The 13,265-nt window shown below is 38.8% G+C and overlaps 1 protein-coding gene and 1 long non-coding RNA gene across 2 annotated transcripts in view; one reads left to right on the top strand and one right to left on the bottom strand.

Moving 5' to 3' along the window:
* Nucleotides 1-4,910: 4,910 nt before the first annotated feature.
* Nucleotides 4,911-7,863, bottom strand: LOC108900478 (targeting protein for Xklp2-A). Its single transcript, XM_051070975.1, has 3 exons — nucleotides 7,853-7,863; nucleotides 5,249-5,477; nucleotides 4,911-5,149 (listed from the first exon to the last, which is right to left on the bottom strand). The coding sequence occupies exons 1-3, from the start codon at nucleotides 7,861-7,863 to the stop codon at nucleotides 5,006-5,008; spliced, it is 384 nt and encodes a 127-aa protein (XP_050926932.1). The 3' UTR covers nucleotides 4,911-5,005.
* Nucleotides 7,864-8,330: 467 nt separating this feature from the next.
* Nucleotides 8,331-13,265, top strand: part of LOC127142545 (uncharacterized) — an 81,028-nt gene continuing 76,093 nt past the window's right edge. Inside the window, exon 1 of the long non-coding RNA XR_007813360.1 lies at nucleotides 8,331-8,408. This is a non-coding gene — a long non-coding RNA (uncharacterized LOC127142545). The remainder of the gene's footprint in view (nucleotides 8,409-13,265) is intronic.

Below are 13,265 nucleotides of genomic sequence, written 5' to 3'. Positions count from 1 at the left end.
TTATTATCTTAATAAACTGGATTTTGCATGTGTAATTGCTATGTTCATTCTTTTTCTGACAGATGGAGGGCAGCACTGCTTCCTTCATGCTGCCGCTGAGATTCACGTTCATACAGTAACAAGCCATCATTTTTGAGGCTGTAAACGTGCTGGGACATCATGTACTGAATGCTGTGTGCCGCTGCTCAAAACACACACACACACACACACACACACACACAAGACTGAACCCTTTTATGTCCAAAGTGCCTGATCTTCAGAATCCAGTCAAATATTAGTGGTCATATCAACATATTGAACAGTGGTTAGACACAATTTAGAATTTCATATTGTTACTGTTGTATGCTGTATGTTTATTATGTTGTGTTTGGTATTTGTTGCCTGTTGGCTGTTATATCTGTTTATTTTCTTTTTTTATTGTAAACCCAGTGCTGGAGTGTCCTTTGAAACATGCATTGTCCTTGTGTGTCCTCCTGTCCATGTGGGTTGGCAGGTTCTCATGTGCAATTCAATTAAATTCAATTCAGTTTTATTTATATAGCGCCGAATCACAACAAAAGCCATCTCAAGGCACTTTTCATATAGAGCAGGTCTAGACCATACTCTTTAAAATAGGTATTTACAGAGAGAGACCCAACAGTTCCCACCATGAGCAGCACTAGGAGACAGTGGCAAGGAAAAACTTCCTTTAAGAGGCAGAAACCTCGAGCAGAACCAGACTAATTTTCATGTTGAGCATCATTAAACCATTACAGGGAAAAAAGTGTGCAACAAGATGATATGATTGAGAGACCGTTACCCAAACCCTTGACCAAATGGTGAAAAACAATGTAGAACACATCATGGAAGTAGAATATTTCATTTCTTTGGATGTTACAGTCTCCTCATCAGTCCACATGGATCTGTGTCAGGCTGCCATCATCTGCTACCATTTTTCATTTCTTCAGGTGAGTGGAAGCCTCACTGGATGTTTAAGTCACATGGTTCATGTATGTCAAAGTTCATGTTTTTGGATTTAATCCACAGGGGCTATTTCATTTCTGCAAATGCAGGCCTCAGTTGTTAGGCCTGGTTGTTTTTCACCAGAATTCCAGAAATCCAGCCTCCAAATCTGCTTTATTAATAGTCATAAAAATACAGTCAGCTGATGTCATTAAGCATAACTAGAAAACTTGCTTGCTCTACTAGTTGTTTATTTTCAGTGACATTACTAACTTTCTACAGTGTCATTGATGTGAGACCACAGCTACTTCCTTTAAAATGTCTTCAGTGGCATGAAGATGCTGGTCAAGGGATATGAATTTCACTTTACTTCTCTTCTGACATGACTCATTGAATAGCAGCATAACACCATCTTTCACCACACAATCTCATGTCATTTGCTACACTAGTGCGGTGCCGGCTCAAAATGTGCCTGGTGGTAGGGGCTGATTGCTTGATCTTCATTACTCCAGCTTGCTTCCCGGGCTGCAGTGTGTGTAGTCAGTCTCATCTGTCATTGCTGGGTTTGAGTGCTCTTTTCTGCTCCAATAGTGTCTGGGGAATGGTGTGTAAAGTGCCCTCACAATTGAGTTTTGCCTTTGTCAAACCCCTGGAAAATACTTACTGTAATCTGTCCAGGTGCAGTGCTTCTGCATGTCAAGTAACATGTAGAAAAGTGATGTTTGAAGCTTTGGAGAAAATCAAAAGACAGACAGACAGGCAGAGATCTCTCTATTTATAGTGGGGCGTTGTTTCCCTCAAAACTTTCACTGTGGGCTGATGATTAGTTGCTAACAGACACAGAGACAAGCTGATGTATATAGTGGAGCATGTAGCAGCTAAAGAGCCAGGTAATTCCCTGATGAGTTGGTAGACACCAACAATATAGTCAAAAGAGAGTGGATATTAGATTAAGATTCATCAGGTGGACACAAACACCACTCCAAATGAACAATTGTGTTGCTCTGTTGCTGGACGTGGAAATAAACAAGTTTTGCTGCCCCCAGCTGCACAAAAAATCTGTTTTTGCAGGTTTAAGGGTGCTATATGTAAGCATTTTACAGACAAGACACAGACAAGGTTCACACATATCTGTGTTGTGAACTACAACATGTGTGTGTGTGTGTCAAAGCGGTTAAAACGCGCCCGAGAAGTGTGTCTCCATTTTAGCAAGATTGATGCCAATAGTGTGCGATGCAATATCTGCAAAAAAGACATCATTGCTGGCAACACGATCTGATGAAACACTTGAACAAGCACGGAATCAATTTACAAAGTCTGCAGCAGTGAACAATAGACACTGACTTGTCACTTGTTCTTTTGTACTGAAAATTATTTGTTGTGTATTTTTTATGTTAGAAAATTGCTTTGAGTGGAAAAATGCCAAAGCTGAAAAATAACAGAAGATTTGTATCATAATGTGTAATGTAATTTTCTTTGTTAGAATTGATTTTATTCAATTCAATTCAATTCAATGTTATATGATATGAATCCATACTGTGGAGATATATATATATATATATATATATATATATATATATATAGAAGCATACTATTTCAGTTAAGTGCAGTCACAATCATCATGCAGTAACACAGTATGTCCAATAATGACAATTTACATTTTCTAAAGAAATGCTATCATGGCACTTACCTCTGCAAAGTTGCTAATCTATCTTTGAGATTTGTATCATCTTTGTAGAAATGATGAGAGCACAACAATTACTGTTTGACAGTATTATTTCAGAATCATTCATAATTTTCATAATTATTTTTTCATAGCCAACGATGGTTAGAATTCATTGAAGAAAATATACAACATGTGATGGACAGCGCTTAAATAGGGCTTCTCTAGTCATATTGACCACTCAAAGTGCTTCACACTACAGGTCACATTTGTCCATTCACACAGCACTTGTTTCTAAACATACAAAGTGGATTCTTCATGCTTCAACATGTGGACTGGAGGCGCCAAGGATCAAACCACTGACCTTCCGACTGGTGGGTGACTGCTCTACCTCCTGAGCCACAGCCGCCCAGCCAGTGCTTTTATAATCACGATGCAGTGCCTATTTTAATAGAGTTGTTCTCATTTTACATTTATGAGATTTTGTAGTTGCATGACAAAAGCAAGGACAGCATGATGCAAACAAAACAAATGAAGTCATGCAACAAGTAAATAAAAACATAATCAGCACAGAACATGTGGATAGCGGGGGGAGGGCTGTGTAATCTGAGATGTCCTGTCTCTGCTGATTCATTTTTCCTGCTGTGTCATCCTCAGTGGAAAGATTATTTAGGACCATCATCCAGGCCAGGTCAGGCCAGACAGGGCTATGTTAAGGCAGAGTGGCTTGTTCTCACAACAGATTAAAGCCATGTGGATTAGGATTAGTTAGATCTATGAATACCTGTGCACACTTCCAGCCTTAGTATTGGTAGGATGAAGAGAGGTCAGGATGTGAAGAGTGTGTTGGAAATGAAGCAGTGACCTGGGTCACAGGACAGACAGGTCACACTCTGCAGCACCAGCTGAACTGGTGGGAACTTAGTGATTACATATCAGCAGCCAAATTTCAATTCAAATGAATTCAATTTTATTTATATAGCGCAGAATCACAACAAAAGTCGTCTCAAGGCACTTTTCATATGGAGCAGGTCTAGACCATACTCTTTAGATTATTATAATTACAGAGAGAGACCCAACAGTTCCCACCATGAACAGCACTAGGTGACAGTGACAAGGAAAAACTTCCTTTTAAGAGGCAGAAACCTCAAGCAGAACCGGACTCAGGGTGGGCGGCCATCTGCCCTGAAGCAGATAGACAGGACTTAAACCAGTTTAGTGCAGTACCTTTAATGCCAATAAAATACTCCAGTCTCTGTAAAAGGATGTGATGATCAGTCGCATAAAAAGCAGCACAAAGATCTAACAAGACAAGTATAGAGACAAGTCTGTTGTCTGATGGAATTAGGAGGTCGTTACTTTCACAAGTGCCATCTTTGTGCTATAATACAACCTAAATCCTGACTGAAAATCCTCAAATAAACTATTATCCTGTAGAAAGTCACAAAGCTGTTTTGCAACTGCTTTATCCGAGATCTTAGAAAGAAAGGGGAGGTTGGATATTGGTCTATAGTTGACCAATACATCTGGGGCCAAATAACCCCATCAACCTCTAGCTTCTTTTTGATACAGCATTTGAACCAGACATTGCACCAGCAATTTTCCTTTTCACTTTTCAGTCTTCACTTTAGGTTTGGGGCTTCAAAATTCCTCATGTGGAGCTCACATTTTCAAATTGCCCATAGGCTCTAAGTGATACAGCTTAGAAGTGTCTGACCAAATGGCTCAGGGTCTCTCAAGACTGCTCGGAAAGTTTGAGGTTGTGGAGTCATCTTCCAGAAGTCTGACTTCCAGAGGATGTTACAAAAGGTCACTGCTCAAATGGTCATCACCAAATGGCTCAAGGAGTCAGAGAACTACTGAGAAGTTTTGAGGTCAATGGTGCCAACATTGTAATGCTCCCTAAATTTTGAAGTAAGACATGAAACTGAAGTGTGTCTGGTCAAATAGCTCAAGGTGGTAGAGGACCACTCTTAAATTTTTAATTCTAGGGTTCAAGCTTCAGGTGCTGCACTTATTGAAGCACCTCAATTAAACACTTGAATGCTCTAACAAATATTGGTGAAGTGTCATTCTACAACTACCTCGGGGTGTTATTAAGAGTGCTTGGAAGTTTTGAGGACATGGTTTTGATCCTTATTAGGCTTACCCAAGACTCAAATGCTCAAAGAAATACAGCTCAGAGGTGTGGGTTCAATCCTGAATCCTGAAGTTCAGATAAAAGACTTACAGACTCCATGTAATGGATGTTAAGTTTCTATGACCAAATAACTCACTGTTTTACTTTGTGTACTATTAAAAATAAGTACAAAGTTTTGCTAAGACCTGTTTGAGGCCTCAGTCAGTAATATGCATTTTTCTAGACTATGAAGATCTCAGATAGGTGTAAATAAAGCTGGGTTAGGGTTGGTGATCTGTGTTAACAGTCTTACCTGCTGCAGCGTGATCCTCCTTTTTGGGTTGGAAAGGCTCTTTATGAGTGACAGTGTTGGGCCTGGCTTTGAATACTGTCGCCTGTTCTTGTTGTTTCTGCTCTTCTTTTACCTACAAGGCACAGGGATCATGTTGAAACTCCAAGGTAAAGGCTGACATGACTGAGAATGAAAACTGCTCCTGTGTGTTTGGTGGCACATCCCATCATACCATCTGTTCCCAGCGACTGCTCCTGACAGCGCCACGCTCATCCAGGAGCAGTCTGAAGGGTTCTGGCTTCGTTGGCTCCAGCTTTTTCTTTTCAGGTAGGACCACACTGTCAAAATCTGGCAGTGGCTTGGCTTTGAACTGTGGTACCTGGGAAAGTTCAAAGGAAAGTGATTCAACAGTGTCTTTATTCTGGATGTTTAAGAAGGTATTTAAAAAGTCTGACCTATCACTAGTGTGCCATTTGTATGTAATCCCATGAGATCATGTAGCCAAATGAGGCAAGTGTAGAGTCATAATTATCTTTAATGATGCATTTAGTACAGCTTTCTAGTATCCACACTGAAGCATGAGGTCTGTTGCACTGTAAATTTTGAATTAAAACAGATGCATTTCTCACATTTGAGCAGCAGCCCAAATTTTGAAATAAAGGTGACAGCCCTACTGCCAGAATTCTTTCATAAATCTCTTGATTCTCTATAAATTTTAGAAAAACATTACCACTCTTGGGCTGATGAAGCACTTTCTTACATTTAGAAAGAACTGTAGGTGAACAAGGCTGTTTTTCATTCTTGTGTAAAAAGACAAGCACAAGCTATAAACACAGCAACTGAACTGAGAATCAAACCAAACTAACAAAAACCTCAAACAGCATCAGTCACTCCCCTGTGTTCTCTCACAAAATGACTCAAAAAAATTTATTTTAGACACCTTGATGCTGTCATTAGAGTACATGATGCTTTGTTTGAAAATGTACAAAGACATCAACCCAGATGAATACTTCTTTTATGAGGAGATGAAGCCTAAACAGAAAGAGAGAAGCCATTAGGGCCATTAATTATCGCATTAACTGTATCAAACGAGCACATTAAGAACATTATTTTTGCTTCTTAAGATGTCCAGACTGTCACTGAAAATCACTTACAAAGTCTCTCACTCACCACATTAGAGAGAACAGGACCTAATGGAATACTTGAAGATCAAGAAATCATTTGATGGTGTGACTATTTTCAGTGACACTTTCTCTGAACAGCTTTATACCACTGATGAAAAACAAAGGAATATCTTTGTAAACTGATATTCAGACCTATAATGGATCGATGTGCATGAGCTGGTTGTGTAATCTATCCATGAGGAATGGAAGGCATACAATTCTCTTAAGATCCTCTCATTACCTACAGTGAACTGATAAATATTTTAATAATTATATCATCAGAAATAATACAATTTGATGAGCAAAGGTCTGTGCTAAGACTTATTTGCCACTTTATTTCATGGTGTTAGAATTAGTGGTTTTCTGTTTGGAAGGGAGATCATTGTACTCTAGCCATTCTAAAAATCAACTAATGGCTGTTAGGAACAGTCAACCCAACATTTGTCATGTATTTTTGAAGAAATGTACAAGTGTAAAGAAAAACTACAATGTGGTAGTAGTTTCATCACTCTGAAAAGTGGTTATGATAACACTTGTACTGACCCATGTGATTTCATTATGAATAAACCACCTCATTTGGAATATAAAATTAACATTTACACTTGGGTTTTATTTACCATTCAGATCACAGGACAGCTCAACAGCTGTAAGTGCCTGGGTCGTTCATTTTGGGATCCAAAACCAAGAGGCCCCAGAAATACCCCATAGTAAACCCCATGGTAAACTATTTCAGAGTTTAGAGTTTTGGATATTAACAGTTACAAAGCAGCCTTTCTCTCACACAATTGCATTGACCTTTTCCTCTCCTACAAATTCAAAATGTACCATTTGCTCATATGCAAACAACACCACTGCTCCTGACACAAACCTGGGTCTCAAAATGTTACTGAGATGGCCTGTTATTCTCACTTTGCAGCTGCTGCACTCTAGCCTCTTCTGCCCCAGAAAACCAGTCCACACACTCTGTTTGGACATGTCCTACATTTCCCTTTGCAGACAGTTTCAGTTTCAGTGATGGGTTAAAGAGAGGGAAATTAAAAGAACATAAGACAGTATCACAGTTTTAAGGCAATTTCAAAGAAAGTTTTTAAGACGCAATGAGTGCGGGTCTAGATTATGACCAAAACTTATTTCCAACCCACAAGTAGGAGAGTTCAAACAATCACAGACCATTATGGAAGCTACAGCTCTTCATATGAATGTTTGCACTTCAAACATCATATTTCATTAACAGCAGAATGTACTTGCTAATTATTAAGCAGAATTGTTGAAAGCTAGACAGTATATTGTTACTATATAGGTCGCTGACTGTTTCAATCCCTTTACTGGCCCATTTCTTTAAAGTTCCATCTGCAATAGGGTAAGGAATGTTGGGATTATTCCACTAAAGGGGTCTTTCTTAATAGTGAGATATCTAAACCCAGCAGTGCATGAGATTCCTACCATGCCCGAAAGGTGTTCAAGATTATGGGATTTTTTAATAATTGAGTCAACTGAGTAATCTATTAAACATTATGCCCACCTGAAAATTTTCAGAGATGTGAGGAGGCACTAGTACTAAATTGGGTTCTCTGGAACTGCTCTGTTAGCTGGTTATCAGCATCCATGGTCATACCATGGCGAGAGAGAACAGTCTGATTACAGCAGCCAGTTGAAAATTTACGAGTGGTTACCATGTACCCATAGTGCTTAACAAATTTGCTGTAAATGTACATCACAGCAACAATCATTCTGTTTTTTTTTTTTACATAAGTAAAGGTCTAGCAAACGCCTTCAAGCTCATTTCTTTCCGCATCCACAGACCTTGACCTTTTTACTTTTTAACCTTGTACTCTTCAGACCCAACCCACAGTGACTCAAGTGACGTTACTTGAGGACCTTCAGCAGATTTCACACATCTCTGGAGACACTAACTATGCAGTAGCACTCCCCAACAGCTGGAAACACACACTAATGACACCCTCTGTACCTTTAAGAGTCGGCTTAAAACTTTCCTCTTTGATAAAGCTTATAGTTAGGGTTGGCTTAGGCTTGAACCATCCCTTAGTTATGCTGCTATAGGCCTAGACTGCCGGGAGATCTCCCATGATGCACTGAGCTTCTCTCTCTCTCTCTCTCTCCATCAGTATGGATTCATATCCCATATTACATGTTACTAACTCAGTATCTCCTCTTTCCTGTAGTATTGTGCTCTTCCGTCTCTCTCTCCTCTTCTGTCTCTTTCTGCAGGTATTTCTGCCTCTGGAGCTGTAGAGTCTGATCTGTGATGACAAGTCTCCTGCTGCTCCTACAACTCCACTCAACACCTGCTGCTAGAATTAGAAATCACTAGTACTGCTATTAGTTGTATTGCTGTGTTAACAGTTAATACTTTAATTTAATTACTGGCCTCACCTTACATCTGATATGGAGCCTGTGTTATGCTATGTTCTTCTTTCGCAATTCTCTACCCCCACCCCACCCCACCCCTCTCCTTCTTAACCCAACCGGTCGAGGCAGATGGCCGCCCACCCTGAGTCTGGTTCTGCTCGAGGTTTCTGCCTCTTAAATGGAAGTTTTCCTTGCCACTGTCGCCTAGTGCTGCTCATGGTGGGAACTGCTGGGTCTCTCTCTGTAAATACCTATTTTAAAGAGTATGGTCTGCTCTATATGAAAAGTGCCTTGAGATGACTGTTGTTGTGATATGGTGCTATATAAATAAAATTGAATTGAATTGAATTGAATTGAATTGAATTGATGTATACAATTCTTCATTAAGAAAGGGAAAAAATGACACTGAAGTAGGACTGGCTTATACTATAAACAGAGATAACTGACACCCATGTGTTTGTATATGTAAGCTGGTGAATATGTGTTGCTGTCTGGAGTTGTTGTACATTATACAGTATATTAACACATCAGACAGTGTTTGCTGTCTTGTATACTGACACCAGTGCTCTCTGACTGTGCTCCCTGTGTGTGTGTGTGTGTGTGTGTGTGTGTGTGTTGAGCCCCACCCTCCTGTTCTATATGTTCAGGAACAATTTGTTCTTTGGCAGGAGGCCTGACAACAGCACCAACATATCCTTAGACAGCAGCACATGTTCTGACATGTCTCAAATTTTTGAGACCTTTCATAGAAAACTGCTGATGAATCCAGTTGTACATCCACATTTGATGTTTTTCTTCATTATACTGTTCTTGTTATCTTTATATACTGTATTATGATTGTTAGTGAGCAGGTTCTTTCTTCCTAAACAATATTCAAATATATTTGTGAATTTAATAATTCATTTTTCAGCCGTCTCTTTTTGTAATTTATTTAACAAACATATACAAGGATTAGGGTTAGACCGATTATCGGTCAGGCCGATTATCAGCACCGATATTCAGCATTTTGACACATATCGCATCTGCCTTTTTTTTTTTTTTTAATCTGATGGCTGATAAGAGATCAATTTAAAACTGGGTTATTTTGTCTCTGATGCAGCTGCGCCTCTCTGTCTGCAATAACTACTTTGTCTCCAGCATTGTCCCGCCCACAGCACCATCTGATTGGTTACACACAGAGCCACGGCACGGGTAACAGCCAATCAGCAGTGAAAGCTGTGCATGCACAGTGCTCACACACACGGCGGAGAGAAGAAAATGTTTGAACTCCAAACAAAGGTAAGTGAAAGATAAAATAACATTTCAGTTATATTGAAATTTTGGAAAACTTTATTTACTGTAGAAAACTTTAGGGAGCTGTTTATTTGTTTATGTTTACAAAACAAAGAGGTTTATTGTCTAAGATAAAAAAACCTTTAACATGTTGCAAATCTGAAAAGCTGTTTAATAAACATATGCTGTTAGAGTTAATTCAAAATTTTGACGCCAATATTTTCACTTTTACTGCAAATGAATATCGGCTCCAAATATCGGTTACTGGCCCTGGACTACTAATAATCGGTATCGGTATCAGCCCTGAAAAAAACATATCGGTCTATCTCTAATAAGGATGTGCTGTTGGCTGATGTAAAGCACTGATTTCCAACCTTTTTAGCTTATTACCTCTAAAATCACAGACTTCTTATAATCCCCTGCCATAAATTATATCCTAAGTGTAGACCAAGGAATGATTGTGCCTCTTGAATTGCTTCACTCGAAGGATTTTTAGTGGTCTTAAGAGATGAACTACCCCCTCACTGTGAACCAAAAGGTAAAGAAAAAAAGACTGAGGCTGTAGAGGCTATGTACACATGAATTATATTCCTTTAACTTCGGAAAACTCCTTAATCCTTTCTCATGTATTACATCACCTAAATTATCAACTCCAAAATGTATTGATAGTTTATTTAACTCAAAGTCTAAAAGATTTTGAGAGATCAAGATCAAGAACAAGTTTTTCATGTCTGAAGAATAATACCAGTTTTTTTGTTCCACAACACATCTGGTTCACAAATATTTGTGTGAAATACCTATATTTATTTTAGGGAACAATAAGCTAATTATACAAATTTCTTATTGCAGAATTATAGAGAAATTGTACAAAGACACTGTCAATGTCAACTCATGTAGAACCATAATACACTCAGTGCACTTGAATTTATATTTTCCTCTTCTTGTGGTGAACTGATGGAAATGTAGAAAAGAGCAGTTTGACAAAAAATTACTAACTCAAGGTCCACTTACTAGAATTCTCCCAGGGCTTTTAGACGCATCTTGTAACCTTCATGGAATGAGTTCTGGTCGTGGAGCAGGAATGAGAAAAAAAGCAGTTGTTTTTTGTATTGGAAACAAAAGGAGCTGTGTCAGGAATAAACTATATTTACACACAGTAGGATCCAAAGGTCTGAGCCCATATACAGTTCATACAGTAAAACTATATTTAATTAATCTTTTATTATGTTAATTTGTTAGCTATAAGATAATATGGTAATGATTTTTTTGCTGGGAAAATTTCTCTGCAAAATAATCATGTTAATCTTGCAACAAATAAGTCCATGCTCATAAGCACACATAAATAAGTACTGACTCTTGATCCTTGACTGACTTTGGATTTGAGTGTTGTTGCACTCCTGTTGGATGCTTTGTGCCATGTCACAACTGTTTCCATCGTCCGTCTGCCCCCCCCCCCCCCTTAGTTTCATTTCACTGATGCCACTCCTACCCTCCCCCCTCCCTGCTCCTCCACTCTTAGTACACTGTGTACCCATAAAGAGCACAGAACACTGACATATTGTTGTCTGCTGTGTATACATGTGGGGCATTGTATGAGCGTTTCTATACTATGGGAAGGATCACTGGGGTTTCCCTGGCTCTCACCCCTCATTTTTCTACACATTCCAATTAGTCCAGCAGGCTAATCAGACTGTGTTGCTCAGTGGTTGTATGGAGCAGGGTATTGTGTCTGACCAGGATTGTGACATAGCAGCTCTGATCTCCTGTGGAGTTGTTTACAAATCCATACTTACTTATTATGGCAGGGATTATTCCACTTTCTCTCAGTCAATAGGATCACATATTCTTTCAGTTGTATTCCTATTAGCTGCTCACTGCAGCTGTTTCTCTTCCTGAAGTCTGCAGAACAGACATTCCTCGCAGCAGATAATTATTTGCTTATATTGCAAACATAGTCAAACTCCTAACTCACACTAGAGAAACAGAAAAAGGACACATTTTAAGTCAATTAAAGTTCACTTAAGTTAATTAAAGGTTGGCTTATTTACAAGCAACTTTTGAATTTATTTTTTTCAATCACCACCTGGTAGTTACCCTCTAAAACTCCATAGCCCCAGTTTGTAATGTAGGCTTTTGGTTATACATTTGCAGTCTTCAGGTCCAAGTAGGAGTAACATTGATGACATCATTTACTTTACCTGTATCCTGATTCAAGATCTCTGAGTCACTGCCCACATCTCTGATCAGTACAGGGATTCAAACAGGTCTGCTGCTGTGTTCACTGACATCTGGCAAAGCTCAGCATTTTGGGAAATGCACTTAAAAAAACCAAAAAAAACACATCAAACGCTATGATGAAACTGGCTCTGATGAGGACCACGCCAGGAAAGGAAGACCAAGAGTAGCAGACACATCTCAACATCAACTGTTCAGAGGAGACTGTGTGAATCAGGCCTTCATGATCCATGATCATGATTCATGATCCTCCGCTACTGAGGAAGAACAACAAGAAGAAGAGAACTGCTTAGGCCAAGAAACACAAGGAATGGACATTAGACCAGTGGAAACCTGTACTTTGGTCTGATGAGGCAAATTTGAGATTTTTGGTTCCATCCATGATGTCTTTGTGAAATGCAGAAAAGGTGACTACTTAGAAAAATCTAAAATATAAATCGTATTTGGGTTTCTTGAACACTTTTTTTGTTTGTTTGATTCCATATGTGTTCCCTCATAGTTTTGATGTCTTCAGTATGAATCTACAAAAATAAAGAAAAACCATTGAATGAGAAGGTGTGTCCAAACTTTTGGCTGGTACTGTATATAAAATGATGTTTTGGGAAAAAAAAAATTTCTTAATGTGTAATTACAGAGTTAAAAGGGTGAAAAGAAAGACACTGTTACAGCTCTCATAACTTGCTGTGTAATTAAAGAAACTTAAATAATGATGAGATGAAACATTTAAGATTAGACATGTTTGATCCACTTGCATCTTGCTTATAGTTTTCTCTTGCGACAATAAAAAGCATCCATAGCTGAGGTTTGTTTTCTACTCCAGTTCACCTGTTATGAGCTGCTGCAGCGCTGGACTTGACATGCCCACTAGGAGCAAATCTTCAGAGGTATGGACTCATTTCTCATCTTGTCCTCATTCAAAATCATACAGCAGTAGAGGGCATGATAATAAATCCCAATAGCACCCCTCTTTTATACTGTACTCTTTCCTATACACCACAATAATCTTTGATAATGAATGAAATGACAATGTGTAGTTTAGTTGTTCTCCTGTACCCTTTATATTACTCAGTCAAAACACTGTTTTAATTCCTTAGTTTCTCCTTTTAGCTTCTCCATGCACCTTGCTCTGGTAACCTGAGCTGTGATCTTTAAATTAAGAAGCATGGGTGTTTAGTAGAATCCTGAAAGGATCTTCAACATAAAAATATA

Source organism: Lates calcarifer, linkage group LG6, assembly GCF_001640805.2.
Source record: "Lates calcarifer isolate ASB-BC8 linkage group LG6, TLL_Latcal_v3, whole genome shotgun sequence".
In the NCBI taxonomy this organism is placed as follows: Eukaryota; Metazoa; Chordata; class Actinopteri; family Centropomidae; genus Lates; species Lates calcarifer.
The sequence above is the reverse complement of the archived record's forward strand: the minus strand, read 5'-3'. Positions and strand labels throughout refer to the sequence as shown.

Excerpts from the sequence above, each read along its gene's own strand:
- LOC108900478 (XM_051070975.1), bottom strand. Across the intron at positions 5,150-5,248 it reads GCAGTCGCTGGGAACAGATG|GTAAAAGAAGAGCAGAAACA; the intron begins GTATGATGGGAT and ends TGTGCCTTGTAG.